The sequence below is a fragment of the Carcharodon carcharias genome, chromosome 17, assembly GCF_017639515.1.
Source record: "Carcharodon carcharias isolate sCarCar2 chromosome 17, sCarCar2.pri, whole genome shotgun sequence".
NCBI lineage: Eukaryota > Metazoa > Chordata > Chondrichthyes > Lamniformes > Lamnidae > Carcharodon > Carcharodon carcharias.
The window spans coordinates 110,956,001-110,979,182 of record NC_054483.1 but is presented as its reverse complement, the minus strand read 5'-3'; the positions used below and the strand labels follow the sequence as shown (position 1 = coordinate 110,979,182).

Below are 23,182 nucleotides of genomic sequence, written 5' to 3'. Positions count from 1 at the left end.
TCAGAGATTATGAATTCTGCAGTGAGTAACTCATCTCCTAACTCCTCAAAGTCTGTTCACCATCTAGAAGGCATAAGTCAGGAGTGTGATGGAATACTCTCCATTTGTGGCTCCCACTCAAGAAGCTCAACACAATCTAGGACAAAGCAGCCCACTTGATTGGCATCCCATCCACCACCTGAAACATTCACTCTCTTCACCAGCAATACACACTGGCAGCAGTGTGTATCATCTACAAGATACACCCCATCTACTCACCAAAGGAACCTTCGGTAGAACCTTCCAAACCTTTGACCTCCATCAACCTGATGGACAAGGGCACCAGATGCATGGGAACACCATGGATATACTGGCCAGAGAGGGAGTGCAACAAAGGTTCATCAAACTGATTCCTGGGATGGCGGGATTGTCTTATGAGGAGAGAGTGAGGAGGCTGAGCTGCATTCTCTAGAGTTTCAAAGAATGAAGGATGATCTTATTGAAGCATTCAGAATCCTCACAGGGCTCAACAGGGTAGATGCAGGGTGGATGCTCCCACTAGCTGGGGGGTCCAGAACCAAAGGGCACAGTCTCAGAAGAAGGGGTAGGCCTTTTGGGACTGAGATGAGGAGGAACTTTTTCACTCAGAGGGTGATGAGTCTTTGGAATTCTTTACTCCATGGGATTGTGGGGACCCAGGCATTGAGTATATTCAAGACCGAGATCAATAGATTTCAAGATATTAAAAATATCATGGGATATGGGGATAGTGTGGAAAAATGACATTGGGGTAGAAGAGCAGTCATGATCTAAGCGAATGGTGAAGCAGACTAGAGGGGCCGAATGGCCTACACCTGCTCCTTTCCTATGTTCCTGAAGTTTGTTTTTGCTTAAAAATGTGAAACCTTATGGCGTAGTTCTGTCAGCTAATCACAGGATGATTGGATTTCTCTTTAAACATTAATGGCCCCAAACAGTATACAAAGGCTGAAATTCCAATGGTCCCATCCATTGGTTCAAGTGAGGTGAGTGGTCATCATTAGAAGTACTTGTCCTGATCCCACCTGTGGGGTTGCCAACTGGGTTTAAATGTGCTCCTGGAGATTTCATTACATGATTTGCCCCCATGCTCCAGCCATTAGCCGGCCAACTCATCCATCCTTGTGATGCACTGCCTTCCAACTCCAATGGGAAAGTAAAGACCACAAGACCATAAGACGTAGGAGCAGAAGTAGGCCATTCAGCCCATCGAGTCTGTTCTGCCATTCAATGAGATCATGGCTGACCTGATAACCCTCAACTCCACTTTCTTGCCTTTTCACCATAACCCTTGATTCCATTACTGATTAAAAATCTGTCTATCTCAGCCTTGAATATACTTAACAACCCAGCCTCTACAGCCCTCTGCAGTAAAGAATTCCACAGATTAACACCCTCTGAGAGAAGAAATTCCTCCTCATCTCTGATTTAACCGGGTGGCCCCTTACTCTGAGATTATGCCCTCTGGTCCTAGACTCTCCCACAAGGGGAAACAACCTCTCAGCATCTACCCTGTCAAGCCCACTAAGAATCTTATATGTTTCAATAAGGTCGTCTCTCAATCTTCTAAACTCCAATGAGTACAGGCCCAACCTACTCAACCTCTCCTCATGAGAAAATCCCTCCATACCTGGAATCAACCTAATGAACCTTCTCTGGACTGCCTCCAAAGGGGACCAAAACTGTTCACAGTATTCGTGTGGGCTAACTAGTGCCTTGTATAGTTTTAGCAAGACTTTTGCCTATTTTTATACTTCAATCCCTTTGAAATAAAGGCCAACATTCCATTTGCCTTCCCTATTACCTGTTGAACTTTTATGTTAGCTTTTTGGGATTCATGCATGAGGACCCCCAAATCCCACTGTGCTGTAGCCTTTTGCAGTCTTTCTCCATTTAAATAATATTCAGCTCCTCTATTCTTCCAGCCAAACTGCATAACCTCACATTTTCCCACATAACATTCCATCTGCCACTTTTTTGCCCACTCACTTAACCTGTCTATATCCCTCTGTAGACTCTTTGTGTCATCCTCACCACTTGCCTTCCCACCTATTTTTGTATCATCCGCAAATTTGACAATAGTACATTCACTTCCTTCATCTAAGTCATTCATATATATTGTAAATAATTGTGACCTCAGCACTGATCCCTGTGGCACTCCACTAGTTATAGGTTGCCATCCTGAAAATTCCCCCCTTATCCCAACTCTCTGTCTTCTATTAGTTAGCCAGTCCTCAATCCATGCTAATATACTACCCCCAACACCATGGGCTCTTACCTTAAGTAGCCTTACGTTCTGTACCTTATTGAACGTCTTTTGGAAATCCAAATATATTATATCTAAAGGTTTCCCTTTATCTATCCTGCTTGTTACTTCCTCAAAGAATTCTAATAAATTTGTCAGGCATGATTCCCCTTCATGAAGCCATACTGACTCTGCTTGATCAGATTATGTAATTCTAAATGCTCTGTTATTACATCCTTTATAATAGTCCCTAACATTTTCCCAATGACGGATGTTAAACTAACTGGCCTATAGTTACCTGTTTTTGTCTCCCTCCCTTTTTGAATAAGGGTGTTACACTGGCAGTTTTGCAATCCTCTGGGACTTATCCAGGATCTAAGGTTTCTTGGAAGATTACTACACTATCTCTGTAGACACTTCCTTTAATATCCTAGGATGCAACCCATCAGGTCCAGGGGACTTATCGGCCTTTAGCCCCATTAGTTTCCCTAGTACTTTTTCCTTAGTGATCGTTATTGTATTTATTTCCTCCCCCTCTTTTGCCCCTTGATTATTTAGTATTGGAATGCTATTAGTGTCGTATACCGTGAACACTGATGCAAAGTATTTATTCAACTTCTCTGCCATTTCCTGGTTCCCCCCATTATTATTTCCCCAGCCTCATTCTGTAAGGGGCCTATATTCACTTCGGCCTCTCTCTCTTCCTTACATGTTTAATGAAGCTCTTTACTGTCCATTTTTATATTACTTGCTAGTTTACCCTCAAAGATTATTTTCTCCCTCTTTATTATTTTTTGGGTCATCTTCTGTTGGTTTTTTAAAACTTTCCTAATCCTCTGGCTTACCACTAATCTTTGCCACATTGAATGTCATTCCCATTAATTTGATACTATCCTTAACTTCCTTGGTTAACCATGCCAGTTGACTGTCAGCCAATCAGCCTTTGTTCCCATTTTCAGTACTTTTTTTTCTCTAGTCAGGGGAAACGTTCAAAGAAAATGTAAAAGTAAAGAACCCTTCTCAGTGCTTCCGTGATATTTCCCCTGGGTTGCTCAGAGCACTGTCCTGGAGATTGACCTTCAATTCCTGGAGACTCCTGGCCAGTCCTGGAGGGTTGGCAACCCAACACACTTTCCAGAAAGTAAGCCAGCACCCAGTGGCTCTGTTAGGGTGAGTCTATGCCCTTACTGGGCTGGACAGAAACAGCAATGAAAGATCTTCACCTCCCATAGGAACCATAACCCTGCAGCATAAGGATAAAGTGGTCCCCTCCTGATACTGATTAAGGCCCATGGTCTTTACCGGGTCCTCACCACTTCTCAGCTGACTTGAGCTCTGCTGAAGACTTTTGTGAGCATCACTCACAGGGTGAACCGGTAACTTCCCCGGATGCACATCTGTGCAGTGGAAGGAAGGGATACTGGGTGAGTAAGTGGTCTCATGCAAGAGAAAATGGTTGGAGTAAAAACAGGAGGCAGGATACAGGTGCAGCCTGGTTCCTCCCTAATCTCAAACCCTCAGTCACGTGAGATGCACCTGATCCATCTGGCACTGATTGCAATTCCAGTTCTCCAATACATTTTTTAAAAATTCATTTATGGGTCGTGGGTGTCACTGGCTGGGTCCAGCATTTATTGCCTATCCGTAGTTGCCCTTGAGAAGGTGGTGGTGAGCTGCCTTCTTGAACCACTGCAGTCCATGTGGTGTAGGTACACCCGCAGCGCTGTTAGGGAGGGAGTTCCAGGATTTTTGACCCAGTGACGGTGAAATAGTTCCAAGTCAGGATGGTGAGTGGCTTGGAGGGGAACTTCCAGGTGGAGGTGTCCCCCTTGTGTCTGCTGCCCTTGTCCTTCTAGATGGTAGTGGTCATGGGTTTGGAAGATGCTGCCAAAGGAGCCTTGGTGAATTCCTGTGCCAAAACAGTATATAATAATATATTATTATAGTATAGTATTATACACACTATAATAGTATATATAGTATATATGCTATTATAATAGTATAATAGAGGACGCGGGGCTGAACTGACAAAAATAAATTTGGGACTGATCCATTTTTAAATGCAGATTGGATTTCCAGTTGGGCTGGTCAAGGCCAAATCCTTGGGCCAACTAAGAAACGATTTGGATTCTGTGCCGGGAGGACTGTGGGGGTTTGTTTTGTGGATAAAGCAAGATGGGCCAAATGGCCTTTGTCAACCAGTGAGCTTGCTGAAAAGGCTTCTGAAGCAGAACCTGCTTTTTTTGACGCTGATGAGTAGCTTTAGATGGTGAGACTTCCTCTCCTGAACACGTTGTAAAATCAAAGAATATTTCAACACGCCAAAGGCTTAATGTTTAGTCTTTATTAAAAAAAACTGATTTGCATAATTTAATAGAACTTCAGCACCTTTAAGACAAAATAAAATTGCCAGAAAAGAATTCAATTGCTGGAGAACATGCTTATATGGTGTGGTGCTAAAAAAACAAATCCTGGATAAGGCAAGTATATGAGTTATAATCTTGAAACGCTTCTTCATCTCTCAAAGATATATGAACATCTTAGTAAATACTTTTATAAGCAAGACATCAAATATATTAAGTGTTGTTAATATCTTTTGTTTCTGGTACTGCTAATTACATAGTAGGACATTTTAACATGACATTATTTGAAGTGATTAGCTGTATGTCACTACTGTATAACGTTAAAATGCAAAGGAATACAAGACAAGGCAGTGGGACTAATGCACAGATACTTGCAGGTACCTGGGAAATGATGAAACTGGAGCGGTAACTCTGGAAGGTATTGTAGATTTATAAGGACTGGGACGAGACGAGTTCCAGCTTTTCTTTCTGACCCCCAAGTGCATTATCAGTTATATCCATCATTATCTTTTTCCAGCCAGTCAGGTTTCTGTACTGAAGGAGGTATCAAGGATTCCAATCCACCCTTCACTGTCTATACTGATCCACTCCTTGTTTGAAACTGCCCATAGTACTAGTTGTTTTGGCTAAAATGGTTCTTTATTTCAGGTAAGGATTCGGCAGTGGTGGAAGTGGGGAGTGGGGTATGGGGATGGGGTTGTATGTGAGGGAGGGGGGGGGAAGTGTGGGAGATACGGAATTGGGGTACGGAGAATGGGAATGGGAGCGCCATAGCGTTGCTGGAATGGGGATGGGATGGAGATGCCATGAAGAGAATGGGTATGCATGAGAGGGATGGCATGGGAAGGTTGGGATAGCATGGCATGGCAATTTAAAGAAGTGCTGATGCAATAAACTTACTAATTTCATTACAAACGTTCTGCTAATAAGTTAATAACTTCAGAAAGGAATGGGCAAAGAACAGCCAGTCCTTACAGCTCTTCCTGTTGTTGTGGTCTACATTCAGGTCTCACCCAGACCGTTTACATCTCCACCTTGCCTTTCCCAGAAGCTCTGTCACAGACCCTCTCGCAATTAGCATGCACACATTATACAAATTCTTTTAATATAGAGTTTTTAAATTCACCACATGAGGCAAATACCTCCATCTCCTGTGATAAATACCTCAGGTGCGTGGGATTATTGAATTTATTCAAAATAGAAAAGACAAAAACAATGGAAGTATTTATTTTTTCCCCCAGACAGGGTACTGCCTTATCAACTAATGACTGACAAATTCACATGCGACATATTGGAATTTCGCCATCTTGGTGGAATCTTTCAATGTGTAGGTATTTTCCTACCATATACACCATATATCTGGGTCACAAGGATGAAACAATACAGGAGAAGGGTGAGGGTGGTATTCGCAATAATAATTCTACATTAAATTTATGAATTGGATAAATACTTCATGGGAAAAAAAAATGATAGGTCTATGAGAAAAGAGCAGGCCAAAGAACTAATTGGATAGCTCTATGCAAGAGCTGGCACAGACACAGTGGCCCTCTTTCTGTACTGTATCATTCAATGATAGCTAAAAGACAAAAAAAAACTATTGGCTAATTGGATAGAATTTGTGCCAATGTTTAACGTAATAATAATATTCCTGGGCCACAAGTTGCCTTCAGTACAATATGGAGTTTATGAGTGAGAGAAGCAGATTGTTTGGTGGAGTTTCTCATTTCTTGCAGTTGTCTTCCCACTTTTTCTGATGGTACTATTTTCCCAGGACAACTCTCTGGTCAATCACCCAGGTTTACCGGACGGCAAGCGCTCACAAGTTATTCAGCCATGAAGGAGACCATAGTCACGTCCGCATTAGTCGTCATCCATAATTAATACACACACACTTTCTAGCAGTGGTCAATGGACACAGGTACGCTGGTTGAAATACACAAACCCCTCGCCCCCTACCACCCCCCCCCGACCTCCCTAACTCAGGGGCACGGAGACCAGTTATAGCAACAATCTAGCAGCAATTGAGTGGCTATCAGCTAACTCAGCACAGATCATCGAATGAGCCGGGAGTGCCCTTGGCCTGGATGACTCAGTTGCGCACAGAAGTGTTGCACTGAACCATCAGGACATGAGGAAAGCTGGTTCAAGCCAGGTTGCAAACATGGAGACACATTTCTTCCCCCTTACACAGACCAGACTAACAATATAAAAGCAACTAATTGGATGTTTTGAAGAGGTTGCTATGGCGATTTGGGTCTGATTTACACTACCTGACTAGAAAAATAACTCTTTTGTACAGAAGGTGCCTTGAGGCATTGTTCAATGTCTAATCCAGAGTCTAGCACACTGTCTGAACAGTAATTTGCTGTGTTTATGAAGACTGTTCCTTGGATGGTTCTGCTTTTAAAAAAAAGTCATTCATTGAAGACCATTACAACAAAGGAATTGCTGTAGTGTTTGAGCTGGTTAGTCATTTTGTGAAGCAGACAAAGAAAGAGAGGATGGGTGGGGGAGGTGGGGTGGAGGGGTTGGGTGGTGGAGTGCTGGTTTGCAGAGGGGAGGGATGTCACATTTTGACTTTTCACTCAGGGACTTTTCAGGCCCTGCTTTCAGAAGAGGTTCAGGAAGGAACACACATGGTCAGCTGATTTTTTTTTTAAGAATATTGTTTAGGACAAGGTGGCAGGTAGTCAGCCTCTGGGCAGCATGGCTACCGAAACTTGCAAGAAGGGGCGTTGGCATTCTTCACCACGTAGAATCCAATGGAAAGCGGGGGAACCACCACAATTCTTCCAGCTCGTAGAGTTCTTGGTTTTAGTTCGGGAAATGTTTCATCGTCTACCATTACTAGTGGCCGACCATTCAGCTGCACAGACCTAGGATAAAGCAAAGCCATGGTAAGGAGAATCCGGTCCATACAGAAGTCTATATGATGCTGTGCATCTGCTGGTCAATAGCTAGACTGCCTCTAAAAGAAAATAAAACCTTGCATTTATATAGAACCTTCACGACCACAGGACATCCCAAAGGGCTTTCCCCCCAGACTTTTTAAGCGTAGTCACTGTTATAATGTGGGAAACATAGCAACCAATTTGCACACAGCAAGATCCCACAAACAACAATGTGATAATGACCAGATAGTCTCTTTTTTTTAATGCTGTTGGCTGGGGAATAAATATTGGGTGAAGACACTGGGGAGAGCTCCTCTGATCTTCTAAACAGTGCCATGAGATCTTTTACATCGAGGCGAGACAGGACCTCGGTTTAACCTCTCACCCACCTTCTGCAGTGTGGCACACCCTCAGTGCTGCACCGGGGTGCCAACCCAGATTTTGTGCTCAAGTCTTTGGAGTGGGATTTGAACCTACAGTTTGTCAGGCTCAGAGCTGAGAGTGCTCCATGATTGAGCCACATGAATACACGCATGCAGTGCCAAGAGGGCAAACAAATATAGATGCCACAGAAGATGGTAAATAGCTAGAATGGGTTGCCAGGAAGAATGGTTCAATTCAGAAGTTTGGACTAATTTAAGAGGCAGCCAGATGTTGCAATGCGAAGGTAATAGAGGTGTGCATACTTGAAGGATGAAAAGAAATTGACATTTTTCATATGAACCAACCTTGTGATCTAGAGCACAGTCTGCCAATAGGGCGCTGGAACACACTTGCACGTAACTTGTCAGGGCACAGACACACTTACAGACTTGTTAATAAGGCCATAAACACAACCTGGTAAGAGGATATTAGCACATGCACTAACTGTTAGGGGCTTTGTGCAGCATCTGGGAAACATTTCCAAGACCCTCAGCATGGACCTGCTCCAACTCGGGAGTGAGTTTTGGAGAAAGGGGATTGATCAATCTGTGGCGATCGATCCAGTTAGCAAAACTCCGCGCCAGGAGTCTCGCTTCAAATTATTCCCCGTTAACCTCAACTGCCATTCAACTGGCCTTGCTCCTAGCGTTTGGTGAACATTGACAGCCTGTTGAATGGAATGTTGTGTGTGGTTGCTTGTTCCGTTGAAAAATAAATTGAAATAAATTCTAAAAACCTGGCAGGGCAGCAAAGGAATATACATCGGGTCAGGGTATCAGAAACTGGGCCAGTGGCATATAGAAACAAGATGGGAGACAGCCAGCAGAGTCATAACATTGAAGGCCAGTTCCAGGAGAGAAAATAAATAAGAGCCAAAGAGAAGATAGGTAAATACACAGGGAGCAAATGTAGTCATAACACCTCAAAAGCCATCACATACGGCTTAGAGAGTACCTCAGTTATTCCTCCAGCAAAGACTTTTGTAGAAGAGCTATACCAACCTCAGAGTTGATTCTGATTTTTCTAATGATCACAGCATTTTGTTGTACGTAGGGCAGTTATGGCCGTTAATGCTACTAGCCTGCTAATCCAGAGGCCCAGACACCATGGCAGTGTGAGAATTTGAATCCAGTTTTTAAAAACTGGAAATAGAAAAGTTGACATCTGTTAAAGTGACCACGAACCTGCTGAATTGTTGTAAAAACCCCACCTGATTGGCTTACACCCTGACCCAGTCTGGCCTACCTATGATCTGAGCTGCTGACTGACGTGGTCTGGCAAGACACTCAGTTATTCCAAACCATCCACTGCCACCTTGTCATGGTGACTAAAGATGGTCACTAAATGTTGGCTTATCCGGGGATGTCCACATCTTGAAATTGAATTAAAAACTAAACTCCTATCCAAATTTAGGGGCTTTTTCTCCATTCGGCCCCTCAAGCCTGTCCCTCACCACCCCTCCCCCCCCCACCCCACCCACCCACCCCATTCATTAAGATCATGGCTGATCTAACCCAGGCCTCAACTCCTCTTTCAATCCAGCTCCTCAAAACCATCCATTTTCTTGGATGCACCAAGAAATCAGGACAATGGCAGACTAAAAACAAAAAAACTGCGGACGCTGGAAATCCAAAACAAAAACAGAATTACCTGGAAAAACTCAGCAGGTCTGGCAGCATCGGCGGAGAAGAAAAGAGTTGACGTTTCGAGTCCTCATGACCCTTCGACAGAACTGTTTTTGTTTTACAATGGCAGATTGTTGCCATGCTTTCAAGAAGCTATTGTTTCCCACTGGCTACCACCACAAAGAGACAATTTTTTTCCAAAATAATGCACAATAGTGAGTCTTAAACTTTCTTCCACCATGTTACACATGATTAAAGATGTAAATGTGTGTTTTGACCCCAAGTTATAAATTGAAACAGGCTTTTCCGGGAAACTATGTAATGGGATCCTAATGTGTGCTGCTGTGACAAAAATGGTTCATCTATTTGCCTTGAGTCATAAATGGGCGGCAGGAGCTACACACTTCCCACCAGGAAAAATAGGAAGGGAATTTTCACTCTGCTCCCTGATGATGCAAATTGCATAGCAGCCCCTTGCGCAGCCTTCTTTTGTTGCAATCTTCGATAGCATGACTGGGAAGTATTGTGTTCCCCTGACATTCAGCAAAGTCCATTCCCAAAAGGATGTAAAGGGACAAAGAAGCGTTCAAAAGGAGGTAACAGTGATGATGGTGATTCGAAGTTGAGATCAATGAACTTTAAAAATAAGCCAGGGTCAATTTGTTGCTTCGTGTGCCCATCAAGGGGCATGCAATAATGGAACGCTTTCCAACTCAGTCACCGGACAATTCCAGGTCAGGCACAATGGAGCTAGGCTCAGGTTAACATGGTGTTCTGTTCAGTAATGTACATGGAGGGTCAATTGAACTTTTCATGATGTAGATATTTGTTGGGTAAGGACAGTAAGGGATATAGGTCAAAGGCAGGCGTAATGGCTTGGCATACCATAAGAACATAGGAAATAGGGGCAGGAGTAGGCCATTCAGCCCCTCAAGCCTGCCCCCCCCCCCCCCAATTCATTAAGATCATGGCCGATCTATCCCTGGACTCAATTCCTCTTTCGTGCCAGCTCATCATAGCCCTCAACTCCCCAATATTTCAAAATTCTATCGACCCCCTCTTTAAATGCTTTCAGTGATCTAGCCTCTACAACTCTCTGAGGTACAGAATTCCAGACATTCACTATCCTCTGGGAGAAGAAATTCCTTCACCTCTCAGTTTTAAATGAGTGTCCCCTTTATTCTGTAAGCATATCCCCTAGTTTGAGATTCCCCCACTAGTTTGAGATTCCCCCACATCTACCCTCTCAAGCCCCCTCAGAATCTTGTACGTTTCAATAAGATCATCCCTCATTCTTCTAAACTCTAATGAATAAAGGCCTAACCTGTTTAGCCATTCTTGATAAGTCAACCCTTTCAGCCCAGGAATTAGCGTAGTGAATCTCTCTTGAACTGTCTCCAATGCCAGTATTTCCTTTCTTGAATACGGGGGCCAAAACTAAACACAATGCTCCAGTGCGGCCTCACCAACACCCTGTACAGTTGTAACAAGACTTCCCTATTTTTAAACTCCAATCCCCTAGCAATACAGGCCAAAATTCCATTTGCCTTCTTAAATACTTGCTGCACCTGCATGTTAATATTTTGTGTTTCATACACAAGAACACCCAGATCCCTCAGTGCTGCCTTTTTTGGAGTCTCTCTCTATTTAAATAATAGTCTGCCTTTTGATTCTTCCTACCAAAATACATGACCTCACACAACCCTACATTAAACTCCATCTGCCAAGTTTTTTGCCCACTCACTTAACCTGTCTATATCCCCTTGCAGATTCCTCATGTACGCATCACAACTATACTCTCCCACCTATTTTTGTATTGTCAGCAAATTTGGATACATTACACTCTGCCCCATCCTCCAAGTCTTTAATATGGATAGTAAATAATTGAGGCCCAAGGACTGATCCTTGTGGCACTCCACTAGTTACGTCTTTCCAACCTGAAAAAGACCCATTAGTCTCTGTCTTCTGTGTGTTAACCAATCCTCAATCCATGCTAATACATTATCCCCAATACCATGAGCTCCCATCTTGTGCAATAACCTTTTTATGTGGCACCTTATCAAATGTCTTCTGGGAATCCAAGCACACTACATCTACCAGTTCCCCTTTATCAACTCTGCTTGTTGTATCCTCAAAGAACTCTAGCAAATTTGTCAAACATGATTTCCCTTTCACAAAACCATGTTGACTCTGTTTGATCATGTTAAGCTTTTCTAAATGCCCTGCTATTTCTTCCTTAATAATGGAGTCTAGCATTTTCCCAACGACAGATGTTAGGCTGACTGGCCTATTGTTTCCTGCTTTTTGTCTCCCTCCCTTCTTGAACAGGGGCGTCACATCAGCAGCTTTCCAATCCACTGTGACCCTCCCGGAATCCAGTGAGTTCAGGGATATTTCGACCAATGCCTCCACTATCTCTGCAGTCACTTCCTTTAAAACCCTTGGATGCAGGGAATCAGGTCCTTTAGTCAAATTCTTTGTCCCTCTTGATAGAGACTGTTACAAGATCTTCCCTCCCATTAGCTCCTTGCTTATCTGATATCTTTGGGATGTTTATAGTGTCCTCCACTGTGAAGCCCAATGCAAAATATTGGTTGAAATTATCTGCCATTTCCCTGTTCTCCTTTATCAACTCTCCAGTCGCATCCTCCAAGTGCCCCATACTTACTTTAGCCTCTGTCTTTCTTTTTATATACCCATAGAAGCTCTTGCTGTTTGTTTTTATATTTCTTGCCAATTTACTTTCATATTCAGTTTTCCCCCTCTTTAGTAGCTTTTTAGTCTCCGCTGCTGGTTCCTAAAAAATTCCCAATCCTCTGGCTGACCACTAGCTTTTGCCGCTTTGTATGCCTTAGTTTTTGATTGGATACTCTCCTTGACCATTTTTTTAACCACAGGTGGTTCATCTTTCACACCGAGTCCTTCTTTTTGACTGGGATAAATTTTTGCTGAGCATTCTGAAATGTCTGTTTAATGTCTGCTCATCTACTTAGTCTATTGCCCTTATTTAAGTTGAGGACACTGGTTTGAGACCCAAGTTGTTCACCATCAAACTGAATTTGAAATTCTACCATGTTGTGATCGCTACCCCCTAGATGAGCCTTACCTACGATATCGCTTATTAATCCCACCTCATTACAATTACTAGATCTAAAATAGCCTGTTCCTGGGTAGGTTCTGCAATGTATTGCTCTAAGAAACAATCCCTGATGCACTCTACAAATTCATTTTCCATGTTACACCTGCCAATCTGATTTGTCCGGTCAATATGCAGATTGAGATGACCCATAACAATTTTAGCACCCTTCTTACACCCCTCCATTATTTCCCGATTTATACGTTGTCCTGCAGTGAGGCAACTCTTCGGGGGCCTATAGACGACTTGCACCCGTGACTACTTCCCCTTGCTATTCCTTATTTCCATCCAAACTGATTCCACATCATGATCTATTGCACCTATATCACTACTCACTACCACACTGATACCTTTCTTAATTAACAAAGCTACCCCAACTCCTTTTCCTTTTTGCCTATTTTTCCAGAATGTTGAATACCCTTGCCAATCTGATAGGGGTGTAAGAAGGGTGCTACAATTGTCATGGGTGATTTTAATCTGCTATTGACTGGGCAATTTAGTTCCCAGTCTTGGTCTCTGTAAAAGCTATCAAGTCATTTTCATTTATTTCTATTTGTGCTGTCAACTTATCTACCTTGTTACAAATGCTGCGTGCATTCAGATAAAGAGCCTTAAGCTTTGACTTTTTACCATTATCGCTCATTCTGGTTCTGATTTCTGCTGCACTCTTCTGCTTATATTGTCTGCCCCTTCCTCTCACAGTTTGATTATCATTCACCTCTTCACTACCCTGCTGTTCTCTCATTTCTTTTTGATTTTTTAAACTTCCTTTCAATTGAACTATCTCCTCCACTAATTAGTTTAAAGTCCTGTCTACAACCCTAGTTATATGATTCGCCTGGTCCCAGCATAGTTCAAATGAAACCCATCCCAACGAAACAGCTCCCTCCTTCCCCAGTACTAGTGCCAGTGCCCCATGAATTGGAACCCATTTCTCCCAAACCAATCTTTGAGTCACGCATTTACCTCTTTAATCTTATTTACCCTATGCCAATTTGCATATGAAGACATAAGAACATAAGAAGTAGGAGCTGGAGTAGACCAGTTGGCCACTCCAACCTGCTCTGCCATTCCATAAATCGTGGCTGACCTTCTTGGGCTGAAGCTTTGGTTCAGTGAGCAGGGGAAGGGCCCTCTCTCCGAGGGGTGAAATGACGCGGGGTGATGTTAGCGAGCGTCCCGACATCGCCACACATCAATTAGATTTCAGTTCGGTCAAACTGTCAAAGGCTTGTTAAGGCCATTAATGAACTAATTAAGCCTATTGGGAAAGCAGCCCGTCTGACCTTAAGGTGGGTGGGAGCAGGTGAAGAGCCCAGGCAACCTTCGCATTTTTCATGGAACCTCATTCACGGGCGGTAGGAGGTTTCATGAAGGGTTTATAAATTAAGAAAATTTGTTTGTTAAAGGTCATTGACGTATCCCAGCTCATGTGACACTGTCACTATGAGGGGCCATGTTTTAATATTTTTTTTCTTCTTTATTATAAGTCTTGGAACTTAAACTAATCTCCCTGAGGCAGCCCTGTGCCTCAGGGAGATTTCTGCGCTCTGTCGCGCACAGACCCCGACTCAGGGACCCCCACTCTGCCAGCACAGGGAGCGCTCAGCGCTTCCGGGCGCACATCACACTGGCTGGGCCTTAACTGGGTCACCCATGTTAAATGGCAGCGCAGACCCGATCAGGGAAGCTGATCAGGTCCACGCCTGCCCGCGCCTGATCCCGCACAAACTACCCACCCCCCCTCCCCCACCCCCCAACGGGGGGAAAATTCTACCCCTTGTGTTTCAATTTCCACTTTCCCATCTATTCCCGATAACCTTTGATTCCATTGCTTAACAAGAATCTATCTACCTCTGCCTTAAAAATACTCAATGACCCCGCCTCCACCACCTTCTAAGGCAGAGAATTCCAAAGTCGCTCAACCCTCTGGGAGAAAAAAATTCTCCTCATCTCTGTCCTAAAAGGGCCTCCCCTAATTTTAAAAGTGCCCCCCAGCTCTGGATTCACCCACAAAAGGAAACATCCTTTCCATGTCCATCTTGTCAAGGCTGTTCAGGATCTTGTATAACTTCAATCAAGTCACCCCTCACTCTTCTAAACTCCAGTGGAAACAAGCCCAGTCTGTCCAACCTTTCCTCATAAGACAACCCACTCATTCCAGGTATCAATCTAGTAAACCTCCTCTGAGCTGCCTGCAATATATTTACACCCTTCCTTAAATAAGGAGACCAAAACCGCACACAGTATTCGAGATGTGGTCTCACCAATGCTCTGTATAACTGAAGCATAACAACCTTACTTTTATGTTAAATCCCTCTTGTAATAAAGGATAGCATTCTATTAGCCTTCTTAATTACTTGTTGTACCTGCATACTAACTTTTTGTGACTCATACTAGAACATCTAGATCCTTCTGCACCTCAGAATTATGAAGCTGTTCTCTGTTTAAGTAATGCTCTGCTTTTTTGTTCTTCCTGCCAAAGTGAACAACTTCACATTTTCCCACGTTAAACTCCATTTGCCAGATCTTTGCCCAGGTTACCATTGTAACATCCAGTCTTGACTGCTGATGTATTCTTAGGGTTTTTCTCTCTGTCCCTTCCTGCCATTCTCTGACCCTCATTTCTCATATTACTATTTTGCTCTCTTGTCTTGACTCTACCTCTTGAATTGCTACCTCTACCCAAGCTGGTTTGTTTAAAGCCCTCTCTACTTCCCTGGTTACACGATTTGCGAGGACACTCGTCCCAGCACAGTTCATGTGTAAACCACCCCAACGGTACAGTGCCCAATACTGATGCCAGTGCCCCACAAACTGGAACCCACTTCTCCCACACCAGTCTTTGAGGCACACATTCGTCTCTCTAATCTTATTATCCCAACGCTAACTTGCACGTGGCTCAGGTAATAATCCAGAGATTATTATCTTTGAGGTTCTGCTTAATTTGGTACCTAGCTTCTCATACTGACTTTGCAGAACCTCTTTCCTAATTCTACCTATGTCATTGGTACCTACATGGACCATGCCAACTGGATCCTGCCCCTCCCACTGCAAATTCCTCTCCAGCCCTGAGCAGATGTCCCAAACCCTGGCACTGGGCAGGCAACACAGCCGCCTGGACTCTCGTTCTTTGCTGCAGAGAACAGTGTCAATCCCCCTCACTATACTATCCCCTACTAGCACTACATTCCTTTTTGCTCCCCCCACTTGAACAGCTTCCTGTATCACAGTGCCATGGCCAGCCAGCTCATCCACCTTGCAGTCTTCACTTTCATCCCCACAGGTTGTGAGCACCTCAAACCTGTTTGACAACTGTAAAGTCTGAGGCTCCTCCACCACTGTCTGCTCAATCCCATTACCTGCCTCACTCATGGTCACATCCTCCTGTCACTCACTGCTGACCAAAACAGATGTCCCTCTTCTAAGGTGCGTGACTGGCTTCTGGAACAAAGTACCCAGGTATTTCTCCCCTTCCCTTATGATGCGCAGTGTCTGCATTTCGGCTTCTAGATCAATAATCCTGACCCGGAATTCCTCAAGCTGCTTACACTTCCTGCTGACGTGTTTGTTGTGGATCACCCTGGCATCCAGAAGCCCCCACATCCCACAGCTGCAACATAACATCTGGCCCGCTGTTCCAACTTATGTTATTTAGTTGATTTACTTTAATTAGTTTCTTCCTATGTACGCTACAATTTACTGGGTTTATTGAATGTTAGCATCACTGACAACTGAATGTTATATGCTTCTTAACTACAAGGTATGTGTTTTAGATGTTTGTTTAAACTACTTTATTTTTATTGCTTTTTTAAAATCTTTATTGTTTTATTTTAATTTTAAAATTCTCAAATTTTGCTTTATTATTTTAAAGTTTTAGTTCTTTTTATTTATATTTTATTTATAGATCTACCTGAATTCGCCTGTCCTAAGCTAGTTTCTCACACACTGTCCCTTAGACTGAGCACTTACCAATTAACTTACTACGTGACGCCACAGTTGCTTTTTACCTTTTACCTTTTACCCCGACTGTAGCCTCACAGCAGCTGAAACAGCGAAACGGCGCGCTGCTCAGCTCCTGACTGTCTCCCAGCAAGGTCAGGTAATAATCAGGTAGTAATGGCTCAGGGAGTAATCAGAAATTACTACCTTTGTGGTTCTCCTTTTTAATTTAACCCCGAGCTGCTCGTAGTCCCTCAGCAGAATCTCTTTCCTAGTCCTACCTATGTCGTTGGTGCCTACGTTGGACCACAACTGGATCCTCCCCCTCCCACTCCAAGTTCCTCTCCAGCCCAGAAGGGATGTCATTAACCTTGGCACCAGGTAGGCAACGCAGTCTTCGGGACTCTGTCTTTGCTGCAGAGAACAGTATCTATTCCCCTAACTATGCTATCCCTTATTACTACTACATTTCTCTTTTCTCCACCCACTTGAATGGCACACTGTACCACGGTGCTGTGGTCAGTGCGCTCATCCTCTGCCCTCGTCCACACCGGGAGCAAGAACCTCGTACCTATTGGACAAGGGCACTGGCTGAAGGGCACTCCTCCAAAGCTAAATTCTGGATCCCCTTACCTGCCTCACTTGCAGTCACAACCTCCTGTCCCCGACCATGGTCTAAATTTGATGTAATTAATCTAAGGGGTGTGACTGTCTCCTGAAACACGGCATCCAGGTAATTCCCACCTCTCTGATGTGTCACATTGTCCGCAGCTCCATCTCCAGCTCATTAAATCTGAGCTGAAGTTCCACGAGCAGCCAACACTTGCTGCAGATGTGGTCACCGTGGATCACACCAGCATCCACTAGCTCCCACATGCTACAGCTGCAACACATCACCTGCCCAGCCATCTCTATTCTATTTAGTTAATTAATTTGGATGTCAAATATTTTAAAGTAAATTTCTTAACTGTATTCTTCAGCTGTAATAACGTCTCCTGATTTAAACCACTTGGCCAATCAAAAGAGACACGGAAAAGATACTCACCAATCACTTACCTGTTTTCCTTTGATGTCACACTTCGGCTCTGACAGGTAGAAATAGGTTGAAAGAGCTCTCTGCTGTCGCGTTTTATCTCCCACTGCCGCTGCCCTTCTCTGTACAGGTTTTAACAAGAAATAGATAAACTTTATTGCAGAGAGCTTTTCAGATGCTCCATGATTGAACCAGGTCCTTGACAAGAAGCCCCACCCCCTGGATTACCCACGGTTAGGGCTCCGACAATCACAGGATCCCTGATAGGCTGTAGGAAAGGCTATACCTTCAGTTACTAACATTTCCTCTCCCTTTAGTTTTTTTTTACAGTTACTATTTACAGAGAAATTTGAATATCCAACAACATACTTTTACATACAACTCAGGTGATTAAAGGTTAAGTCTCTCAGGTGCTTTCCTTATTTGGTTAAGGAACCATTTGAGGTTCTTCCACAGGATCAACATGATCAGGAACTGCAGCACCAGATACATCATTAGAAAGTGGCAGTTCAGGGTTTGGAAACTTTACAGAGACATTGGGCATGTCTATTCTAGGTCAATCTGTCATCTCAGGAATTAATGGTTCGACGTTAATCACAAGCGGTCTAGCTGGTTGCTGGAATGTCTCTCTATTCCGAAGGTGGTCCACATGTTTTCAAATAATTCTGTCTTCCACTTCTACCTGAAAGGACAAGGGACCAGTTTCTGAGACAATTGTTCTAGAAACCCAACAGGGTCCATTTCCAAGATTCTGCATGAATACTGTCTCTGCTACAGTGAATCAGCGAGCTTTGTTAAGAATATTGTGATTCAACTTTTGATTACTCTGATTCTTCTCTACCTTCCCCTCTAAGTTTGAAAACACCAGACTTAACCTTTACATAGGTGGCATTTCACCTATAATTCAGACGACGTTGAACCCATAGTTAAATGAGGCATCGTATGATAACTGAGAAGAATGTGGGAAAGTCAAGTTTCTAGAGTACCTCTTCATTTGAACGTTAGCACAGCTCTCCAGCTAAACCATTTGATGAGAGATGGTACGAGGCTGTCTTAATATGTCTGATTCCATTTAAACTCATGAATCTCTGAAACTCTGTACTGGTAAAGACTGTACCGTTATCAGAAACGATGACTTCAATATTGGTGATCTGACTTCCTACACATCCATCCATTTAGAATGCACATCTATGATCAATAAAGACATGGTACCTAAGAATGGTTCCACATAATCAATATGTAATCTAACCCAGGGTTAACAAGGCAACTCCCACGGATACAGTGGAGCTGAAACAGGCAACTTCTGTTGTTGCTGACAATGGAGACAGTGCTTGACCGTGCTTTCAATGTCACTGTCAATGCCTGCCCACCAGACATAACTCATGCAAGCATTTTCATCTTCGATATGCTTGGATGTGCACTGCGAAGCTCTGCCAAGAGCGGTTCTCTTCCTTGCGAAGGGACGAAAACTCTTAATACCCACAACAAGATTCCATCTTGACCAAATTAACTCTCTTTTACAGGCATAGAATGATCTTATATCTTCAGAGACTCATGAGTTTGACCACCCTTGCAATTCAAGGTCTTGGACTTTTGACAAAGTTGGATCTCTGTCCAATTTCTACTTTACTTCATGCACAAAGGTGAAGAATCCAAGAAATCCAGGTGCCAGCACAACTTCTTGTGGCACTGAAGCATGCACAGTGCTATCAAGTAACAGGAGATGACTGAGTGCCTCTGCATTTGCAACATGCAAGCCAGGATGGTGCATAAAGATATATTCATATGCAGATAGTATAAAAGCCCAATGTTGAATTCTTGCTGATCCTCACTGAATAAATCCATTAATGGTTTATGGTCCGACACAATGGTGAAATGTTGTCCATGCAGATACTGGTGGAATTTCTCCACTCCAAATATCACCGATAGACCTCCCTTTTCCAGTTGGGAATAACCCTTCTCGGATGTGAGGAGAGTCCTTGGGGTATAGGCAATTGGCCTTCCTGATCCATCTTCCAGTCTATGTGATAACACCGCTCCCACACCATAAGGAAACACATCCCATGTTAATAAGGGGAGGTGGTGTAATGGTATTGTCACTGGATGGGTAATCCAGTGATCCAAGATAATTTCTGGGGACCCAGGTTCAAATCCCACCATGGTGGAGGGTGGAATTTGAATTCAATAAAAATCTGGAACTTTAACGAAAAGTCCAATGATGACCATGAAGGGATTGTTGTAAAAATCTATCTGGCTTGCTAATGCCCTTTAGGGGAAGGAAATCTGCCTCCCTTACCTGGTCTGGTGACTCCAGACCCACAATAATGTGGTTGACTTTCAACTGCCCTCTGAACAAGGGCAATTAGGGATGGGCAATAAATGCTGGCCTAACCAGTGACTTCCACAAACATATAAAAACAATACTCATTCTTTTGATGGGTCGTGGTGTACCAATGAACATGATGTATGTATTGGCTGCTTAACATTCACAAAGTTGTGAATTCCACGACCAATGATGATTCTTTCCTATCAACAAATATAATCGTAACACTGTTGATAAGTTTGGCAAGAAGTGGCTATAATAATTGATCGTACCCAGGAAAGACCTGAGTTTGGTTACACTGGAGGGAGAAGGCACTAACTTTCTCTTCTACCGGCCGCAAACCCATGACATCTGCCCTGTGACCCAGGCGAGCAACTTCTGGTGCTTGAAATGTACATTTCTCTTTCTTTAACCAAATGCCGGCCTCCAAGAATCTTTTTAGCACCCTCTCCAGGTTAGCCAAGTGTTTGGTTTCATTGACCCTGTGTTTGGAACATCATCTAGGTAAACTACCACTCAGGGATGTCCTTGCAAAAGACTCTCAGTTGCCCTTTGGAAGATTGCACATGCAGACAATACTCCAAAGGATAGGTGAGTATATTGATAAAGACCCTTGTGTGTGTATTGACAGCCACATATCCTCCAGACGTGCTATCCAGCTCCAATTGTCGATAAGCGTGGTTCATATTCAATTTTGTATAGGATTTGCCTCCAGCCAACTTTGCATATGAATTGTCTTTCCTTGGGATAGGATATTTATCTAGTTTGGCTGCCTTGTTCACAGTCAGTTTACAGGCCCCATAAACGCATATGGTTTGGTCAGGCTTCACCACTGGAACTCTGGGTGCTGCCCATTCCGAGAATTGGACAGGTTGGATGATGGTTAGTTTTTCTAAATGGCACAGTTCTGCATCCACCTTCTCCTTTAAAGAAATGGGGTGTTGCCTGATAATCCACATTTAATTTTACTTGCAAACCTTTTAATTTCTCTAATTTGTCCTGGAATACACTGTTGTATTTTCTTAGCAGTTCAGGAACTCATCCTGTTCTCAAGTGAAATATTTCAGACCAGTTGAGCTTGATTTTTTTGTAACCAGTCTCTGCCCAGAAGACTAGGTCCTTCACCTGTCACTATGATCACTGGAAACTGGGCTGTCTGTTGTCTATAGGATACAGGTAATTTGACGATGCCCTTTACCTATATAGATTCTCCAGTGTATGTCTCCAGTTGAGCCGTGGTTCACTCCAGATTCAGTCGCTGGGTACCTTCATTTAGGTATTTGAATGTGTGCTCTCCCACCACTGTGGTTGAGACCCCCATTACTAGTGGCTTCCCATTAACTGAGATTGTGACAGTGATAGGTTCGGTTTTTACCGCTGTGCGGGGAATAAATGTCGGTGTCGGCAGCTTCAGGTTCTGTTATATTATTCAATTCAATCGTATTGGTTTTCTGCCTTATGGGCTGTTTTGATTTTGCCTTGCATTACTTCACGACATGACCTTTCTTATTGGCAGTGATGGCATTCTTCCTCCTTGAGTCTGCAGGTGTCCGGCACATGGTTACCCCCAAATCTATATTAGATTAACCTTGGAGTCGCTGCTGAAGTGTTTCTACTAGACCTTTTTGTTTTACTAACAGCGGACATTGCCTCCCGGTTCAATGCTGTGCCTCTGGTTTTCAGGCCATGCCCGGTGGTAGGTTCCTGTCCCACATGAAGAACAGCGTCATGTTGGACGCATTGTAAAGCCTGTGAGTCTCTTGCAGCACTGTGCACAGCGAGTGCTATTTCCATGGCACTCTTTAAGTCACCACCGACCTCTGTGAGTATGAGTGGCATCGTCGTGAACTCCACAAACTAATCGGTCCTGCAGCATATCATTGAGTGTGTCCCCAAAGTTGCAGAGTTCATCAGCTGCTTCAGCTTCGCTGTATAGGTTGCGATGGACTCTCCCGGGGCCCTTACTCTGGAATTAAACTTAAACTTCTATATTATTACTGATGGCTTCGGCTGGTAATGCTTTTTCACACGGTTCACTCATTCACTAAAGGACATCAAATTGGGCGCATTTAGGGCCATCAGGTTGGGGATGGGATTGTATGTCTCGTATCACATACACCCAAAAGGATTGCTTCCTGCTTTGCCTCCATGATAATTTCATTCACAATGAAATAAAAACCAGGGCGCTCTACAGGCTGGCTCCAGATTTCTTTAGCTGCCTCATAAGGATCGATTCTGTCGAAAAGTGGTATGGCTGGCGAGTAATCTTTTTCCTTAAGATTTGATGTACTCACATTGACCAGGTGAGGTGCCGCGTCAGAGATATTTTACCCTCATCGCCAAACGTAATGACTTGACGGACCAGACAGATTTCAACTTGAATCAAGATAAACTTTATTTCAGAGAGCTTTTCCGATGCTACATGCTCGAACCAGAGCCTCAGCTAGAAGCCCCACAGCCCCCGGATTACCCGCGCTTTGGGCTCCCTGTTCAGAGCCGCCAAGAGCAATCACGTGACCCCTGTTAGACAGTAGGAGAGGCCAGACCTTCAGGTCCTACAGCAGGTGAATGGAGTTGAGGAACCGGTCAGCCATAATCTGACTGATTCATTGAACACACTTGAGGGACTGAGTGGCCTACCTCTGACTCCAGTTCAGAAATGCTTAAGGAAAACACTGATGCCAAGTCAAAGAAGGAAGTATTTGGAGGGCATCAAAAGCTTGATCAAACAAATGGTTTCAAAGGAGGAGGGGGGGTGGGGGGTGGTGTTCCAGAGAGCAGCGCCTAGATGAATGAAATTACAACTACAGAGATGGAGATGCACAATGGCGCAGTCAGGGGAATGGAGGGCTCAAGGGAGAGGAATGGTAAATCTTGAAGCAGTTACAGAGAGAGGGAGGGATTTGAACATGAGGGTAGAAAATATTCATTTTGGAGGAGTTGGCAGTGATAAAAGGAGTGACGAGTGAATAAGGTGCGATGCAGGATAGGGGTTTAAGGAGGGCAGTGTTTGGGAAGCCATCCAGGAGAACATTGGGATAGTCAAGCCAGAACTTGACCAAGGCGCGGATGAAAGTTTAGCATCTGATTGGCTGAGGTAGGGGCAGAGGTGGAAACAGGCAGCCTCTGTGATGGAGACCATTTGTGGCCAGGAGGTCAGCTTGGAGTCAAACAGGAGGCCAA

The 23,182-nt window shown here is 43.8% G+C and overlaps 1 protein-coding gene across 1 annotated transcript in view; it reads right to left on the bottom strand.

The window, feature by feature from the left end:
* Positions 1–7,336: 7,336 nt before the first annotated feature.
* The window catches only part of hpse2 (heparanase 2), a 521,818-nt gene continuing 505,972 nt past the window's right edge, over positions 7,337–23,182 (bottom strand). Inside the window, exon 12 of the mRNA XM_041209324.1 lies at positions 7,337–7,502. Within this exon, the coding sequence (XP_041065258.1) occupies positions 7,337–7,502 (166 nt within the window). The remainder of the gene's footprint in view (positions 7,503–23,182) is intronic.